Below are 18,955 nucleotides of genomic sequence, written 5' to 3'. Positions count from 1 at the left end.
AGGATAATTGCTGTAGCTGGAAGAGGCTACTACATCTATTCCCATTCTTGCTCCCACAAGCCCACCGTCCTCCCACCTCCTTGGTGGACACTGGTTCTCTGCGAGGCTGGGAGGAAGCTGGTGACCCAGCCTAGCTCTTTTGGTGAACATTTGGTGTTTGAACAGCTGTTCTCCCTCTCCTGCAAGGAAAACTGGCAGGCCAAATGGAAGCATCCTGCAGGCCACTGGCAGGACAAAGCTGGCCTAAACCACCATTTTACATTCCACAAAGCGTCACTCTTGGACAGCTCAAAAATTCTGCTCCTACTTATCGCACATAAATATTCTACTACCATATAAGTTAGCAATAAAGCCTTGTATTCTTTATGAAGCCCACTGAGTTCCTAAAAAAAGATGTTTCTGTAAGGTACAAAAGAAGAACATGAGTTATGTTCTTCCTCCAGTAAGCTCCAACTTGTGTTACAGAGCAATGATACAAGTTACACCCACTACAGATTTTGAGCAGCATACATACAGAATTTCTAAGTGCTAATCGTTTTTAAAACTTCCATTTTAAGGACTCGTAAATGGTTTAAGCTCTGCAATATTACAAGGTAGTCTTCATCTAAGAAAAAAACAGAACAAAATTACTACGCCTTCAAGCAAGCAGTCACTGAAGACATCAAGCAAGAGAGCACAGACTCCTACCACCAGCTTTACAGGGTCAGATCCTGCCCTACACTAACACCCGAGCTCTTCACATCAAAGAACTTTGCAGGCAGATGTGCAAACCAGAGGGATCACCTGCAACACAACTGAAATCCAGCTGTATCTGAGGAGGAAAGAAAAAGCAGTTTAAGAGCCCAAACTTTTGAGAATCTGAGGCATATACTGTCAAACACAGCAAGAATACTGCTAAGCTCTAAGTAAATGACAAAGTAATGGCAGCAAACTCAGGAAACTGCATACACTTCACCCTACACAGAAAATAGCAGAAACCTTCTCAGTCGCAGAAGTGGTGTAACAATCCATTAAGTCTTACAAAGAAACTTACTCAGAACTTTCTGTAGGTTTTCTAATAATAATAAGCAATAATAATTTTAAAAAGCAACACAAAAACCCTTTCCAGTATATGATTTAGCTGTCTTCATTTGTTCATTAGACTTTTTCATCTAATACCAAATTATTTTTTGCATGTTGATTTTGAGGAAACTCTCATTCACTCATGAAGTGAAACAAAAAAAAAAAAACCTGCAGAGCAGAAACTTTTTCGTTATTCATAGATCTGCTCATATCTATGAGGCCATCATTTCCTGTTGTAAGAGACACTCACCTTCTTCCTATATGCTAAAAATAGTACCTACTCAATTTGATAGCTATACAATGTGTGGCAAGTATCAAAGGTCCGGTTTTATTTCTTGCTCCTCTTCAGGGTTAGTTTTTTCTCATCTTTAATGATCACTAAAAAAATAAATTTAGTACATGCAGGGGTTCCCAGTGCAAACTACTTTTCCTTCTGTGTATCCTTCTGTTAGAAGGACAAAAACTATGCAAAAATATTTTAAAAATCCTGAGATACTTCATGATTATCAACCTAACAATCAGTGATAAATATACTGGGAGGAGAAAAAACACACACACACACCCCCGACTTCTGCTCCTTTATCGTCATCATTACAGTAAAAAGCATTAGTCAGTCAAAGGTTAACTCTTAAAGTAGCAAGAAAAAAAGAAAGGCAGTATGAAAAGGGGAAAAGAAAGGAAAAAGGAAGAGTACAAACATAGACATATGGATGTCTGGGGAGAAGGGTGATAAAATCTCCCATAAATCTTGCATACCAAGAGGTAAGATATTTTGCCTATATTCCCAGGAGAAACACAAGTCATTCACATAGCTGGGACCTGAAAGGATAATCATCTCCATATAGATGTGCTGCCATGAAGGACAAGAGTTGCAGTTGCATGTGATGCCATGAATTTCCCTTGGCACACTGAAAACTGTCAATACTGTGTCCAACTGTAACTGATGGGTGAATTTTAGAGAGAGAAACTCTAACCGTGAGAGCTGGAAGTCAGGCCAGGACAGGGACGTTAATCCTCACCATTCTTCTGAAAAGAAAAATGCGATCTTTGGCAACTACTTCTGTCTTTCAACAGTTGCCTCTCAACTACCTCAGCTACTTGAAAAATAGGAGGACTGTGGTCTTAACGGCACAACAGAACAATTTTCACTTTTCATATAAAAATACTAGAGGGGAAAAAAAGTTAGGCCTACTGGACTTCTGCTATATATTGTATCTTTTGGATCAAGGCTTTGAATAAAAGTCACTCTGAAAACTGAACAAATAGTGGTTGCCACCCATGACGAGTTAGACTTGAAAGGGTAAAGTACAGAAGAAAACTGCTATTCTGTAGTAACCACAGGCTGCACAGTTAAAAACTACGTGGTTACAGTTTTCCTCACCTCCTGAGCTAGCAGATTAACAGCCTCAGAACAAGCACACTGCTTAGTCCCACTTGGCATTCTCAGGAGCAGAAAAGTACAAATTACACGACTGTGCCAATTCTGTCATTTGCTCCTGTTTATTTGCTGGGTAGCAGAGAAGCCCAAGCACTTTTGAAATGACTGAGTCAATAATTTCCTGGTTTTATCCTACTCACTCTTGGCACTCCCCATTTTTGAGGGAATTGAGGGGGGGGAAGAGGGGCTTGAGAAATAGGAAGTCTGCTGAAGTTTTCAAAGCCTTTTCTTTCACTAGAGAAGCCTTCTCATTAATGTGTCATCCTGCAACCGCTGCCCAACAAGCTTCATCAATAACATTAAATCAGAGAAGAAAAATCCCCTAACCCCTGCCACCACCGCCGTATTTTTGGGTGATTACTCAAAGCGTGAGGGGGTTTTGCCTGGCAAAGCCAGCTCACCAGTTTCCTCTGCTCACCACCCCCTCCTTTGTACAGACACGACTGCCCGGGGGGGAAGAGCATGAGTCAGATTACAGATTGGGGAGGGGAGGGCATGTGAAAGCACTGGTTTTTTCTTCCTGCCCAGATATTTTCCGCGATCCGGTTTACCGAACGCCTCCCAGCACGCTTACATCACCGCAGAGGGTCCGACACTACCGCTCACGCAGCGCGAGCGGGGGCGGCCGCTGCACGGGGTAGCCTCGCTGAGCCCCCACCTCCGGCCGGGCACTCCCGCCTTCCCCTCCACCCGTCTGGCACAGGCTGATCCAACGGAAACCCCACGCGCGCGAGCAAAAAGTGAAACCGCTTTCCATCAGGTCATCTTGCTGAAGTGTAACGTAATATGTAGTAAGTAATGGCTGGATCGGGATAAGGGAAGTGGCAAGCGGCTGGGGAAAAGGAGGCGGCAGCACCGCCCTTAGCAGCAGCGCTGCAGCCACACCAGATAAGGTACAACACCAAACCACGCTATACGAGACAGGAGAGCACTGCACAGGGTAGGAACAAGCTGCTGAGAGCAAGGCCTTCCTAAACTGGTTTTATCACACAGCACAACTGCACTCTCAGCTTCAGCATTTGCTCCCACACCTAGACAGGTGCCTCATAAGTAGAAGCTAGTTATCAGAGAAACTGTATTCCCAGCAAGGCCAAGTGCCATCAAAACAAAACGACCATTAAGTTCTCAAACAAGGTTTGTTATTCATCTCTGCAGTTGATCTTTAATTTTAAAGGGTGACACTGCCTGCTGGGCCGCGATCTGCATTATCGCTGGCTGCCCTTGAGCTTTCAGTGCATAACACATGCCAGGGGTGCCAGCACGGCGTCAGCTGCATCACACGCCAGGTTTGGGGCAGGGGGCAAGGGGCTAAAGCAGCGGCGGGGGCGAACCGCATGCTGTGCACTCTTCCACCTGCACAAATAAAGTCACGTATTATCAAGCTTGTATTCCAGGACTCCTTAGTAACAGACACATGTACACCTCTCAAACAGCTGCAAAGAGTGATGCTATGACAACACTCATTAGCCAATGGGAATTTCTTGCCATTACAGCAGAGGGGAAAGACAGAAAAAACACAGATAAATCACAGAATTATTCAATCCAGATTTATTACCACCACGGCCGATTTGGAGGCTTAAGCTTCAGTGGCTCATCATAGAGGTACTTCACCCCGATACGGCACAGCAGCACAACCAAGACTGTCCCCTCCTGGGATAGGGTCAAGGCTTTGAGATTTCCAGGCAGGAGCATGGAAGATGGGAACACGGAAGATGGGAACACAATTTTAAAGATACCAAAAAGGGGGATGCACAGTGACTTGCTGAACAGAGGCCTGTGCTACAAGAGGCGCTCCTGGGTATGATCGCAACAGAAATGGCTAGCCCTTAAAAGTCAAACCTGAGGAAAAAGATCCTGACACGTATGGAGGTTAGCAGCAATCTTTTGGGGGAATGCTATTCAGTAGGCAGACAATGAGCGAGCCTGCTAGATGAGAAAAGCAGGGCAAGACAGGCAGATGTCTAATTTTGAAACTTGCAAGGATTTAAGCACTATTTAACATGACAGGCAGCAAGTCATTTAAAGCCATCAAGATGAAGGATGCAGTTCCACAAGAGCTTAAGCCACTCAAAGTCAACACCAATTCCACCCTCCTCTCATCACCTGCCTGCGCCTTGCCATTCCCTCCCTTTCATCAGGGCTGACATCCGCTTTGATCCCCCTGCAAACCAGTTCAGTGCATGTGCAGAAGAGGGGAGGAAAAAAGGAGCAGGGAAGTGCCCTCTTACTGATATACAGGCTACCCAGAAAAGACTTTTTTACATACAAACTTGTAAAATACCCTAAGGTGCAGCTGAACAAACATTGGTTTTGGTGACAAAAGTCAGCTGCGGCAGCTCCCGAGGCTCCGGTCACTCGGTTCCGTACACAAACAATCCCTCGGTCGCGCCAGTGATACTATTAGCAGATCAGTGCCCAAACCAGAGGAAGGAACTGACCCAGGTTTAAAAAACCCTTTTGCACATCATAGGCCATGACTCCTTAAGCAGGCCCTGTTGTCAAAAGAGATATTGGGAGTACAACCCCAAAGACCTTGCAGATTAGCTGGAACTTAGATTATGAAAAAACTCACGTTCAGACCTAAGAAATATTCAGATTTAACCATATCAGAAGTCAGAGACATACAGCAGAAAATGAGCCAATCCAAGGACAATTTTCCAGGATAAACCTAAATATCTTCAAGACTGAGAACTACAAGGGGACTTCATCCTTTGTATCCTTCATATCTACCCTCTAGGTAATAAATAGTAATTCTGGGTATCGATACCTAAAGCATGACCGCAAACGACACTCCCTATTGGCATTAGCCTATTTATGATCACCTAGATCCATTTGCTGAAATGGGTGAGCCAGCTGAGCTAATAACATACTACTTTTATCTAGAGGCCTACGTGTCCCACATGTATTAAATTGTTTATTTTGGTAACAAGCAGAGAAGTATAACCCAGTTTGCAGTATCACGGGCCTTTGACAACTCAGAGCAAGCAAAAATTGGGGCAGGTATTTGGGAGTCAAGGAGTTAAACCGTGCATGCAAAAGAATAAGCGCGCTTCAGCTCTGATTAAACAGGGCACTCATAAAAACCAGAGGTCAACATCAAAAAATATTTTGTGAGTCATGAGGCGAGATTACTCACCATGCACTATTCAACTTACTCATCACAGTGTGTTATGGACAGAACTGCTCACCATGTATTCATTAGAAAACCATGGCCTTTCCTTTGAGAAAAGCAGAAGGCGGGGGAAAGAGTCATACTTTCAGTTTTGTATGTAAGCCAGTGGGAGGCTGTATCTGTAACACCAATGCTCTCTCCTCCCACGGCCTTAATTAGTCTGGTAGGGAAATACATGTTTCACATCACCCTCCTAGGCCATTTTAGCATCTCAACAAGCATTAGTTTGTCAGCTGAGCTATTATGCAAACTCAGCAGTCTGAAGAGATCCCACTTTTCCTATTATATATACCATAAGCTACAGCCCTTAAATAAATAGACACGTTATTAATCCAGGCATCCGCTAATAGGAGAGATTAGACTCTTCGCCTTTTGCATAGCAACGCCAACATCACTAGTTTCAGATGTAGTGAGAACATAAAAATAGCCAAGTTACTTAATACAGCGTTACATCATGGAAGCGTTCATCAAGCAGCAACTCCACACTACAACTCAACCTCTGCTGTTGGGAAATACGATTCTCTGCCGTTCCTGTTGCTCTTATCAAAAAATAATTAGTAAGGACTGAGGGTTCCCCTTTGCCAATCCCTTTCTCTCCAACCCCTTTTGGAAAATATATTTCATGGTATACAGCAAACAGCAGCCTTTGAAAGCTGAGAGAGAGAATGCTGGTAAATAAAACTACCTGAAGGATCTTTTTTCCAGGTATCCCACCTTGCTTCCTAGAAACCAAGCAGCAGAAAGAGCGGTGAAACTAAGAAATGTTCTGCTTACGTCAAACAGAGCTGAGCTCTAAAACCACAACGGTACATATACCCTGCTGCCAACTACAGCCTGAGCCAAGGAGGGAAAGAAAGTCTACAGTTCAACGGAGTACAATGTTAGCAGGCCAAACACTGCCATGTACAAAGACCAGGATTTATTTCTAAAGCGTCAGAGTTCATCTGCCGCTGCAAAGGCCGGAGTTGCAGGCTGCGTGCCTGCGTGCCCCCCGCACACAAACATACGCTTCTATAACACGCGGCGTGATCCGCTCAGCACAACTACAGGACAAAATACCGATCGGCTCCAGATGAACCATCCACTTCTGTATTACTATGGAAAAATCTGCAACCCAGAGAGGCCACTTTAATGGCAGGATGTTCGGGTTTTGCAGCATTTCTTAACATATGTAGATAACACGTGTGGATAAGCACTCCTGCCCACTGCATTGCTGATTAACTGGAAAAGAAAATTTATGTCCTCTGCCATCTTCAGAACCAGCTGCTCAAATTTTCCCCAATTAACCAAACCCTAAGTTAAAAGCAGCATTAAAATGCACATTTTGGGGGGTATGGGTTTTTGTGGAGGTTCTCTTTTTTTTTTTTTTTTTTTTAAAACCTGTAGAAAGTTTTGTGAATATATCCATAATCATTCCTTTCTCCCAGATTAATCCTTAACCCGTGTAATCTTTAACCTATACTTCACATAACCTGCTCGGAGAAGCAAGTTCATATTTGGCAACACGAAGAAAACTGAACTGGTCGTCATTATACTTTCAGTTTCTGTCAATTTAAGCATAGCGCGCGCCCGCGCACAGACACACACGAATGACAGAGCTGCCCAAACAGGAAAGGCTGCATTAACCAGTGTGTGCTGGAGGCTCGGGCTCTGGGAGCAGCCGATTAAAACAGCACGCCAGCATACATGGAGGATGTTTGGGAAACCACAGACACATCAACAGCACCGAGAGGCAGACAGCAGATCCGAATGCACGGCCATCTCCTCTGCCACAAGCAATGTATTTCTAATCGTTCACACACACACGTAGGCTACGATTGCCAAATGAGCAGCGATATCAGCAACACCAGCTTCCCCAGCCTATGTCCCAGCATGTTCTCCCCGTGAAGCGTTACCCGTACGAGAGCAAACCCTCAAACACATGGAAGGATCAACAGTACTCAAGCCAAGATAATTTTTTTTTCCTTTTACAAAACTGTTCTCAAAGGCGATATAAACATTTGAGAGGGGAAAAAAAATTGTTCAAGGACTGGCACAAGCCTCACACAAAAACTAGAAGCAAGCTTCCTGCCTCTCGTGAGATTTTCGCTAATTTGAACATGGACATCGTTATCAAGGTCACACATCTCGCACTCACCGCTCGGGAGAGGCAGGGCAGAAGTCAGGCAAGTTTAAAAAAAAAAAAAAAAAGCGCTGCTGACATAACTAAACAGGGACCAGTGACATTTTATTTGAACGCATGTGGATTACAACTGCCATCAACTGCCAAACCTGACTTGAATCCTGTTTAGCCCGAGAGGGAACGTACAAGGGCACTCGCTCAACGAAAACATAAGCGATAGCACCAACCCCACAGACACACACCAAGTGCAAAGCCTTTCCCCCTCGACCCACAATTAAATTAGGTTTTTCCTCTGTTTATCTCCACTCCTGTGACTATTTTTTTTCGGGGGGGGGGGGGGGAACCCCACCGCTGCCTGAAGGAATAGGTGATCAGTATGGATTTATAAACTAGGAAGCCCTCCTGCTCCTACTCGGGTTGAGACAGCTCTGGTTATTAACTAGTTACACGAACTGAGTTCAAGAAAACACGAAAACTTTTCATTAACCAGTCTTCATCCCCGCCCTTAAGTTTAGGCGACCAATTATAAAAAGAAATTGGGAATTTGACTTCCAGGAGAGCAGGAGCACCCCAGATTGGGGAGCCTGGAAGAATCCAGCCTCAACAGCCTCTCACCCGGGAGCCTGTTGGCTTGGTGGGGGGGGGTTGTTATTGTATTAAAATAACTATACGATATATGCCATAATCCCAATCGTTACAGCTTCCAGTAAGGGGGAAAAAAAAGAAAAAAGCCTTAACAAGTGACATAAAACATTCAACCTGAACTGGGGGTGGAGGGGGAGAGACAGGGGTCCGGCGAGACGAGAGACGGGTCTGGGGCGCCGAGGGAGGAGGAAAACGCGACCCGAGGGGCGGCGCGGGGAAGCGGCCGGGCGCCCCCGGGGGCAGCGCTGGGCAGGGGCGGCCGGGGGCACCGGAGGGGGGAGAAAGCGGGGGGAATTAATACATAAAGGTACAATGGCAGCGGGGCTATGGGGAGCGGAGGGCACGGCTGGGGGGGGACCGGCGTGACAGGGAGCGGGGGGGGGGGGGGCAGGTGCCGCTGCGAGGGGCCGGGGGCGCCGAGGCGGGCGCCCCCCCGCGCCGCGGGGCCATACTCACATAGACGGGCAGCGGCCAGGGGTAGACGGCCGGCTCGGCTCCCACGGGCGACTTCAGCCTGAGCTCCAGCCTCTCGCCCATGTCGGCAGCCGGAGGAGGAGGCGGCGGCGGCCCCGCACCATGCTAGAGGGGGCCGGTCGGGGTGTGGCGGCCGGGCCCGGCCGGGGGCGTGTGCGAGGTGAGGCGGCGATGATGATGATGGTGGGGAGGAGGAGGAGGAGGAGAAGGGGGGGGGAGGGAGGGGGAGGGGGGAGGCCGGTGCCGGCGGGGGCGCCCGCTCCCCTTCGCCTCCCTCTATTGTCGTTAGCGGCTCGCGGGGCTCTCCAGCGCCGCCGCCATCTTGGGCCGGCGTGAAGCGAGCACAATGAGGAGCCGGGCCGGGCCCGACCAACGCGCCAGACGCGGGGGGGCGGGGGCGGGCGAGGCCTCGCGCTCCCTCCCCCTGTCCTCAGCTGCCCTCCCCGCCGGCAGCCCGCCGCGCGCGCCCCCGCCCCCGCCCCCGCGCGCCCCCCGCGGGCGCGCGCCCCGCGCCCCCCCCCCCCGCCACACTCCGCGCGCGGGGCCGGGGAGCGCGCGCTGGCGGGAGGGGGCGCGCGCAGGTGCCGGTGCGCGGTTTGCAGAGCGCCCTGGCACGGGGGTGCCCGGCTCGGGCAGGGCGCAAGGGCCGCGCGTCGCGCTGACATGGAGGTGCCAGGCTGGCACGTCGCGCACAGGCACCAGGGCTGCACGTTGCACTGCCGTGAGGGTGCCAGGCTCCGGGCCGTGCAAGGGTTGCACGTTGCACTAGCATGGGGGTGCCAGGCTCGGGGCCGTGCAAGGCTTGCACGTTGCACTAGCATGGGGGTGCCGGGCTCGGGGCCGTGCAAGGCTTGCACGTTGCACTAGCATGGGGGTGCCAGGCTCGGGGCCGTGCAAGGGTTGCACGTTGCACTAGCATGGGGGTGCCAGGCTCGGGACTGTGCAAGGGTTGCACGTTGCACTGCCGTGATGATGCCACTCGGGGACGGCGCAAGGTTCGCAGGGCACGCTGACATGCGGGTGCAAGGCTCACGTGCCGCACAGGTGCGTGTTTTGTGCGGCACGCTGCCCTGAAGGTGCCAGGCTTGGGTGTCACACACAGGTGACGGTGCAAGACTGGCACATCACAGTGACACGCGGGTGCATGCGGCTTGCCTGCTGCAAAAGCAATGGTGCGAGGTCGGCACGTTGCACCCAGGTAAAAGTGCAAGGCTCGCCCGCTGCATTGGTGCTGGTGCAAAGTGTGCGCACTGCGCTCAGCTAACGGCGTAAGGTTTGCCCGTCAGATAAGGCAGCGGCGCAAGGCTTGTGCATTAGAGGCCGGTGATACAGCACAAAGCTTGCACGCTGCGGCCAAGGCATGGTGCAAGGTTTGCACCTTGCACTCGGGTGATGGCGCAAGGCTTCCAGCAGCGATCGGCCCCGGCCCCGCAGCTCTCCACCAGCGCCCTGCGCCGCAGAGGGGCGGTTCGGCGCTTGCAAAGTAGCCGCGTTTCATTTTTGCAAGATTGGTGGCCTCCAAATGGACCAACCGCACGTGGCTTGTGCAAGGGGTTTCCTTCCTTATACCCCGCTCTCCTTGCACTATTTCTCGTTCCAGTCCCTCTTTTGCCGCGGGTGCATTTCCCTTCCTCTTTCCCAAGCGCGAATTGCGGGCCACGCGGCGAGGCTTGGGATGCAAACATCGGCGCGGCGAGTCTTGTAGGGGCTGCGGTCATCTAAGTCCAAGCAAGCGTTTCTTTCTCCTAATAAATCTGTTCCTGGTAAATGCTGCTAAAGGCACGGTCCAAAAAAAAAATCTTCACCCAGCCTTTCTGCTTAGCTATTTTTAAAAAGCGCAAACATCGTGCGTTTTGTTCCAAAGCACTTAGGGAAAGTGGAGAGGAAAGAGTTGCTTCCCCCCCTTGCGAGGGAGAAAAGCACCCGGCATCCAGCAAGCGAAAAGCAGCACCGGGGCCAAGCTCTTCTGGGCAAGGCCGGTGTCAGCAGTGCTGCTCAATAGTCCTTCCTTGTCGCCTTTGGGCTGAGTAATGGCTCTGCCGGTTCTCAAATTAAGGGAGTTTATTGCTCATTGCATGTGATGGCTTGACATTTCTGGTAGCCCCAACGCCAGGGTGAGGGACGCAGAAGCCTTGCGCCACCGCCTCGCTTCCGTGCAACGTCCTCTTTGCAGATGTTGTCTCCGTGAAGAAAGCTCTTAACGCCCCTGGGACCATCGACGCCCTTCTCCGAGCACGATGCGATGGTGAAAATAGGATGTGGGCGCTCAGCGGAAAGAGGAGGCAACAAGGAACCGCGCCGGGAGCTGCTCCGTCCCTGCCGCCCCGGAAAACGAACTCACCCCGATGGCTGCGGGTCTGCCGGGACGTCCCAGCAGTGGAGCCTTGCGGTCTCTGTGCTCGCCAGGAACCTCCTGCCGCCCACAACGCGCCTTTTGCAGAAGGAACTGGACCGAAATCCCCCTTTTTTAGCATCTCCCTCCTAATCAGGCCCTGCCGCCCGGTGCAAACTGCCAAACGTGAGATGCTCCGGCTGCTTTTATGAATCCTCCCGATCCGTGCGTTTCCTCGGAGCACGTTTCCCTCTTAGTGCTGCTCCCCAGCGGGCGGAGAGGCGCCTTCAAAAACGCGGGTGGCCGGAGAGGAGCATCGAGCGCAGCTGCCCCAAACGCTCGCGCTGGCCGCGTCCCCGGCCGGCTGGGCCCCCGGCCCCACCGCTTTGCACCCTTTTCCCGCGGGTTGGCAGGAGTGACGTGGGGCTGCGCTGCCGCCTGCACCCAAGGGTCTCCCGTTTCCAACGCCCTTTGCTTTTAGGGTTTTTTTTGTGTGCGTGCTATGACCTCCTGCAAATAAAAGGTTTTTCCCGGCCGTGTTTGGACCGAAGTCAAGGCAGGGAGCTGAGTCAGAGGCCGCGTCCAGGTGGAGCCGGGTGCGGCCCTGCGCCGCTGCCAGCCCACGTTAAAGCCCGGCTCGCTTCTGCCGGTTAACTAGCTGCAGCCCAGCGGCTGCTCCAACGGTGCCATGAAAGCTGCTCCGGCTCCGGCTCGGGGCCGGCCGGGCCCTGCTGACCATGACCTGGGCCTGGGCACGAGCCACCGGGCTCCCGGGAAAGGCAGGTGGCCGGCCTGGTTGGCAGCTCCATCCCCACCTGGGTGGAGGCAGGGGAGAGGTTAACCAGCCTCCGGGCCAGCGGCGCTCGGATGCGTGAGGCCAAGCACGGAGGCTGCGGTTCAGCTCGGACAAAGCGGCTCGGCCGAGAGCGGAGAGCTCCAAAGCTGGCACTGCTGCGTCTCTGCAGGTGTCCATCAAGGCTGGGAGTGATGTGGTACCATCCTGCATCTCTGCAGATGTCCATCAAGGCTGGGAGCTGAGTGGTACCATCCTGCAGGTCTGTAGATGTCCATCAAGGCTGGGAGCTGAGTGGTACCATTCTGCATCTCTGTAGATGTGCATCAAGGCCGGGAGCTGAGTAATACCACTCTGCATCTCAATAGACATCCAGCAATGGCTGGGAGCTCAGAGATACCATCACCATCCTGCATCTCTATAGATGTCCATCAAGGCTGGGAGCTCAGAGATACCGTTCTGCATCTCTATGGACATCCAGCAACGGCAGGGAGCTCAGCGATAAAATCAGGCCCTGGAGGAGCACCTCCCCTGGCAGCTCTCTGAGCCATTCAGTTGCTAATGTCCCTTATTTGGGGGAAATCTCACCTGCACAGGCTCCCGCTCGGGGACATCCCAGCGAAACAAAGCCCCTCAACCCATCCATGCCAGCGTTGGGGGTCCGGCCCAGAGGGGAGCGTCCGGGGGCCGTGCGGGGCGGCCAAGCCCCGGAGAGCCTGGCTGCGGGTGGTCCAGGCTGGTCCAGGCTCAAACATCTCATTTTGGTGGTCGTGACACCTGCTTGGGGGGCACCAAGGGAAATGGGCCACCCCACCGGGCCCCGTATCAGCGTCGTCCACTTTTACTGACGGCTCCGAGAGCTGGAGCGGGGCGCGAGAGAGGGAGGGGAATGGAGGAGAGCAGCACAGGGCAACGAGGCGCTGGCGGCTTGGTGGCCCGGATGGGTGCCGGGTGCCGCAGGGACACCACGGGGTGCTGGCCTAGCCCAGAAAGCTCAGGGCTGTTCAACCTGGCTGCACGTAGCTGCTCTCCAGCCCAGGTTCGTCAGAGCAACAGCCGTAGAAATAATTAACACAGGAGAAAACGCTGCCGACCCAGCCAGCAACGCTCTCCTGCTCGCGTGATCCTCTGAATTCCCTAATTTTTGCATTGCTGGAAATCAGGGCACCACCGCAAACCCCGACCTCCCGGGACCTGGCATCCACCGTTCCCGCGACGCCCCAGGGATGCTCTCCCGTGCGTTCCCGCACATCCCCAGGGATGCTTTCCCGCACCTTCCCGAGCCGCCCGCCTCCGTGCACCTGCGGCTGACGCCAGCAGAGCTTTTTGCCCCCGGGGAGGAAAAAGCGCCCGTTCCCTGCTTGCATTTTGCTAAACGCGGGATGAAACACATCCCGATCAAAAAAAGAGCGAGGCGGCCCGGCAGAAACGCGGCTTGGGCGTGCGCCAGCCGGCAGCGGATTAGCGCGCAGCCGGCTAGGGGAGGCGGCGATCCAGCCGCCTGCAGCACCGAAAACCTGGATTTTTTTTTCCTCTTGCCCGCCAGCCACCACGAAACGGCCCCGATGCCCCCGTGCGGAAAACGGAGCCGGTTGCAAACTGCCGGGAAAATCCCAGCTGGAGAGCAAGGTCATGGGAAAAGCAAGGGTGTGAGGGAGCTGCTCAAGGTAGGGCTCGAAAGCTCGGCCCGTCTCAACTGTTTTAAGTGGTTTTCGCTTTGGGGAAGGAGTGTCGTCCGTCAAAGCAGCCGTGCATTTCTAGACGTCTCTGGCGGGTGATTTTGGGGGTAATTTTCAGCCTGGGAAACACCAAGTGCATCGCCCGGTGGCTGAAAAACAGGGACCCCCAAAGCACCAGGGCTTCCTGGTCCCTGGTTAAGCAACGGGGGATCCGGCGGGGGGAAGAGCACCCATTCCCGTGGATTTGGGGATCTGGGGGGATTTGCATCGCCTCTCCCTTCCGCGCTCGGAAGCAGCTCCAGGGACCGGCTGGGGCTGAGCAAAGCTGCCCACCATCAGCGAGGCACAGCCACGGTGGGAGAAAGCAAGCGGAAAGAATGAGGACTAAGGAAACCCGGAGCTGTTTCTCCCATTTTTCGGAGTCCTTAGGGCCGCTCAGCTCCCGGCAGGAACCACGGCTGCCTTCATGCGATGGCACCGCCGCAGGGGATCCCACGCCGGGGCTCACCTCGGCCCTGCGAAGCCGGTTCGACTCGCCGAGCTGCCCTAAAAACGCATGTTTGCTGCTCAACGAGCTCGTACGGGGCCTGACGGCAGCAGAGAGCAGCAGCAGCAGCAGCAGCAGCAGCAGCCCCTCTCGGCAGCCTGCGGCCGGCTGGAAGGTGTCACGGCAGCGGCAGGTCTCAGCGCGGCGGGAGGGAAAGGCAATACGCAGGCACTAAGACTTTTTTTGCACAAAATATTTGTTCTGGACAACCGGAGGCAGGAGCCAACTAATCAAATCAGCAACATGTTCACCAATAGCGAGGGGGATAAAGGATGCGTCCTGCGTCGCAGCTCGTGCAGGATTGGTGGCAGGTGACTCCTCCAGCCACGAAACCCTCCCAGTGCAGATCTGCAGCCTGATGATCTTTTCTTTCCACCCTCCTTTTCCCCTTAAGTGGACGTCCGTGTGCAAAGCTACATAACCAGGAACGTTTGCATGAAGAAAACACTAAATTCATCAAGTCAGCAGTGCTTAAACTGCCCTGACTGCTTCTTAAATAATCAATTCATATTTAATTAGCTTACCACAAAAATTCCATTAAATTTAAATAAATAGACATGGCAGGAGTCCTCCAAGGCACAGCGGGCTTCGTTTAAAGAATTCTCTTTGAGTTCGTTAGGTTGGTCTCTAATCAGCTTGCAGTCAAAGTCCTTGTGTGGCCCAGACCGGCTCCCAGGCCGCTAATAAAAAAGCGATCGAAGTTGCAAAGGCCGTTGGGTTTCGGCCAGTTTTAGCGTCTTGCAGAACAGGGCAGGGGCGATTTTCCAAGCCTTGTTTTAATTAGGCAGGATCCCGTGAGCTATTGGAGGAGTTTCCGTCTTGCTCGGGGGTGACAGCATCCGTCCTTCCCGCCTGGCCCTGCGGCCCCTCGCTGATGCTCTGCGGGATGCTCCAGCGGGAGGTCGGAGCGGGGCAAAACCAAGCGCGGCCGGGGCAGGACGGCCCCGTCCCCGTGTCCCCACTGCTGCTCGCAGGAAGCAGCTCCTGGGATCCGGGCTAAGGCGTTTTTAGGACTCACCCATGGAGAGAACGGACCGGCCAGGCTGATCGACAGCCTGGAGCTACCGGGGGATAATTTTTCTGCCTGGATGTTGCCAGTTTGGAAACGGCGGTGAGCATGGCGGAGCGCCAGGAGCGGTGCCAGCCTCGGAGGTGCGAACTCGGGCCCTGCTGCAGTTGATGCACGCCAAGACGTGGGGCGAGTCGCTCCATCTTGGGTAGAAGAGGAGCAGTATTGCTGAGGCCCGCAGCCTCCAAAGTCACGGGAAGCATCAAAATCTTGAGAAAATTTGAGGGGCTTTTCACTGGCTGCCACTGCTGGGGCTGGGACCGGAGCCGGAGCCCGGGATCCCGAGCGTGCGGCACGGGAACCCACGCAGAGGAACCCCAATTCCGCTGCCGTTCAACGGTGGCCAAGGACACGGCGCACGTGAGGGGATGAAAATGGTCGTTCCTGCCAGATTTGCTGGGGAACAAGGTGGAAAAAGCAGGGGGACCATCAGCCCGGGGCCAGCTCTGCACAAAGATGATGCCAGCTGAGCTGCCGGCTTCGCAGAGCCCTCACGGGACCCTGACTCACCTCTGCTCCTCACGCAGAGCCGGGCAGAGCTGGAAAGCCGGGTCCCACGGGGTGGAGAGCTGGGGCGGAGGCTCTATTTTACCTCAGCCTCAGCTGCAGAGTAAATTTGGGGGTTTGGGCAGCGCCGAGGCTGGGCAATTCGATTAATCTCCATCTCCGGGAGACCCCTCTGGCTCCCGGGAGCGGAGCCGGGGCCACGCCGACTCGCTCGGCAGCCGGAAAACCGAACTCGGCTTGAGCTCCGCCTTAGCCAGCATCCCGTGCGCCTGAAAAGCCGTCCGCTGCTGGCAGCGGGGCTGCGCCCGGCGTGGAGCCGGTGCCTGGGTTTGCCCGGGGGCACCACGGAGCCACCGGAAAGCCCCGGGACAACTCGGCACCGGGGTATTCCCGGCTGCTGTCCGTCCTGCCGGGATAGCTTCTATCAGAGCTCTGCCAAGGGAGAAACGGCTCCAATTTCCTTCTCGTAGGCACTGCCGGAGCTTGAATCAGCCGGTGCTGGGGCCAGGAGGGTCCCGGGGTCACCGGGATGGGGGACGTCGGGGGCAGAGGGGGCTGCAAGCATCCCTGCACCATCATCCCAGTGCCGGAGCCAGGCAGGATCTGGCTCAGGCACTTGCTTCGGAGCCGGGGAGGCTTGGAAAAACCTCCGCCGAGAGGCTTTCTCCCTGCAACGTGCCGGTCGCCTCGAAGCGCTCTGCTCGGCGCTTCCCGCACGCCTCTGCGAGGCAGAAGGTGTCCCGCCGGGCACCCGCACCGCTGCCGGCTCGCCGCCCCGTGCCGCGGCCCCCCCGCCTCCCCTCCCTGCCCGGGGCCTTTCGAAACGAGCCCTTTCCCAGCCAAAACAGCAGAGAAAACTCCCAACGCCAGAAACACCCTCTGCGAACCGGGCTGTCTTCCCACCCAGCTTAACTCAAAGTATAATTTATGGGTTGCACGGAAAGCTTAGGCGTACTAGCAGCACAGAGCGGCTCTTCCATCCGGCCCGGCTGCCTTCCCAGAGGTTTTCCCTCCAGAGCCTCATTCCAGCCCCAGAGACGCTCCAAAAGCCGCCAGGAGCTGGGGCTCTCCGGCTGGCACCTCCTCGCTGGGCTCCTCATTTGCAGCAGGAGCACTTGCAGCTGCCTCTTGGCTCCTTTGCCCTTCTTGTACCCTCGCCTCCGGCTCTTTTTGGCAGCTCAGCGATGTCCTGGGTGGAGGCAACCAGCCGGTTTTGGTTTCCAAGGCTCCTCCTGCATCGCTGCCTAGATGGGCTTCGGCGCCCCTTTCCCTTTGCGCCGTGTCCCTCACGGTACCATGCGTGGGTTGCGCCTTCAGCCCATTTTACAGGTGGAGAAGCTGAGACACAGACCTTCCCGCAAGGCTCTCATGGGCAGCTGATGCCTCCCGTGGTCCACGCCAGCCCGGCCATGGTCCCCTCCAGCTTGTTGCATTTTCTGCGGACACATCTCAGGGCAACGACCCGGGTTTGAAGAGGTTTAAGACACGTCCGCAGCCGAAGTCTCCACCGCGCACAGGCGCTCGGGATGTTACGTGCCATCGCGCCGGCGATACTGTTCGGATGCTGATAAACAACATCAGCCGCCTCCCTCCTCCCGCCGGCGCTGGGCTCCACGCGGCCTCAGCACCTCGGCGTCCGGCGACGGCACCACGCGGGCATGCTGGGCCCGGCTTCCCGCCCGTCCGGCTTCTTCCCGAAACCGCCCGTCCATCCCTTGCAGTAGCCGGACCTGGTGGGAGAAGTGAGGGCTGGGGACGGCGCCGGCACTGTGCTCCGGCTTCGCAGGTGACGGTTTTGTCGAGCGACGGTGACTGTCATGCCAGTGCTCCTCGGGGCCCTGGGGAGGAAGCAAAAAGTGATGGTTTTAAGCACTGGGGCGGTTATATTTAATCCTGCCTCGGAGCCGGTTACTCCGGTCCTGTTATTTTGGGAGACAGAGCAAGAAAGCAGCCAAGCAACCCAGGGCGATGGGTGCTGGGGGGGCACAGGGGTGCTGGGGGCACCCATCATGCTAACATGGGCACCCATCCTGAACATGGGGCACCCCACTGCCCCCACCCTCAGACAGCTCACCCGTTGTTGCCCAAACTTGGAGCACTCATTACCCTAATATGGGTCACCCATCACCTAATATAGGGCACCTATCACTCCACCCCGATGGGGGGCACCCATGACCCTAACATGGGTCATCCATCATTCTAACACAGGTCACCCTTCACCTACACAGGGTACCCATCACCCCCACCTCAACACAGGGCACCCATGATCCTAACATGAGACACCCATCACCCTAACATAGGGCGCCCATCACTCCACCCCAATGCAGGTCACCCATGACCCTAACATGGGTCACCCATCACTCTAACATGGGTCACTCATCACCCTTAACATGGGGCACCCATCACCCCCACCTCAACATGGGCCACCTATGACCCTAACATGGGGCACCCATCACTCCACCCCAATGTGGGGCACCCATGTCCTTAATATGGGTCATCCATCACTCTAACATGGGTCACTCATCACCCTAACATGGGGCACCCATCACTCCACCCCAGTGTGGGCCACCTATGACCCTAACATGGGGCACCCATCACCCCCACCCCAGCGCAGGTAACCATCACCCTCACATGGGTCGCACATCACCCTATCATGGGGCACCCACAACCTTAACATGGGGCACGCATCACCCCCACCTCAACACGAGGCACCCATGACCCTCACACGGGTCATCCATCACCCTAACATAGGTGGCTCATCCCCCTACCTTGGGGAACCCACCACCACTGCCCCAAGATGGGGCACCCACTGCCCCCTCCCTCCCGCAGCTCACCCGTGACCCTCACACGGGTCGCGCATCACCCTAACATGGGGCACCCATGACCTTAACGTGGGCCACCCATCACCCCCCCCCAGCACGGGGCACCCCGCCCGGCTGCCCCCTCCCCGCCGCCCTTCGCCCCTCGCGGCCCTTCCCGCCCTTCCCGCCGCTGCCCGCGCCGCCGGCGCCATCTTGCGGGCGGCCGTGGCGCCACCACGGAGGCGCCGGGCGGGGGCGAGGCCGAGGCCGAGGCCGCCGGGGGCGGCGGGAAGCGGCGGGAAGCGGCGCGTTTG

The 18,955-nt window shown here is 54.8% G+C and overlaps 1 protein-coding gene and 1 long non-coding RNA gene across 8 annotated transcripts in view; one reads left to right on the top strand and one right to left on the bottom strand.

The window, feature by feature from the left end:
• Positions 1-9,313, bottom strand: part of DOT1L (DOT1 like histone lysine methyltransferase) — a 77,230-nt gene extending 67,917 nt beyond the window's left edge. For 5 of the 7 annotated variants that reach the window (XM_064497240.1, XM_026114155.2, XM_064497242.1 and 2 more), the window contains exon 1: positions 8,896-9,313. In XM_064497240.1, coding sequence (XP_064353310.1) covers positions 8,896-8,976 — 81 coding nt within the window. In that variant the 5' untranslated portion in view covers positions 8,977-9,313. The remainder of the gene's footprint in view (positions 1-8,895) is intronic. The other 2 variants (XR_010385066.1, XM_026114158.2) reach the window with 1 other exon arrangement.
• LOC135323599 (uncharacterized) lies at positions 8,945-11,780 on the top strand. Its single transcript, XR_010385067.1, has 2 exons — positions 8,945-9,073; positions 11,087-11,780. It is a non-coding gene; the product is annotated as an uncharacterized LOC135323599 (long non-coding RNA).
• Positions 11,781-18,955: the final 7,175 nt, after the last annotated feature.

This window comes from Dromaius novaehollandiae, chromosome 25 (genome assembly GCF_036370855.1).
Source record: "Dromaius novaehollandiae isolate bDroNov1 chromosome 25, bDroNov1.hap1, whole genome shotgun sequence".
Classification (NCBI taxonomy): domain Eukaryota; kingdom Metazoa; phylum Chordata; class Aves; order Casuariiformes; family Dromaiidae; genus Dromaius; species Dromaius novaehollandiae.
Note: the sequence above shows the minus strand (reverse complement) of the source record. Positions and strands in the feature narration are given on the sequence as shown.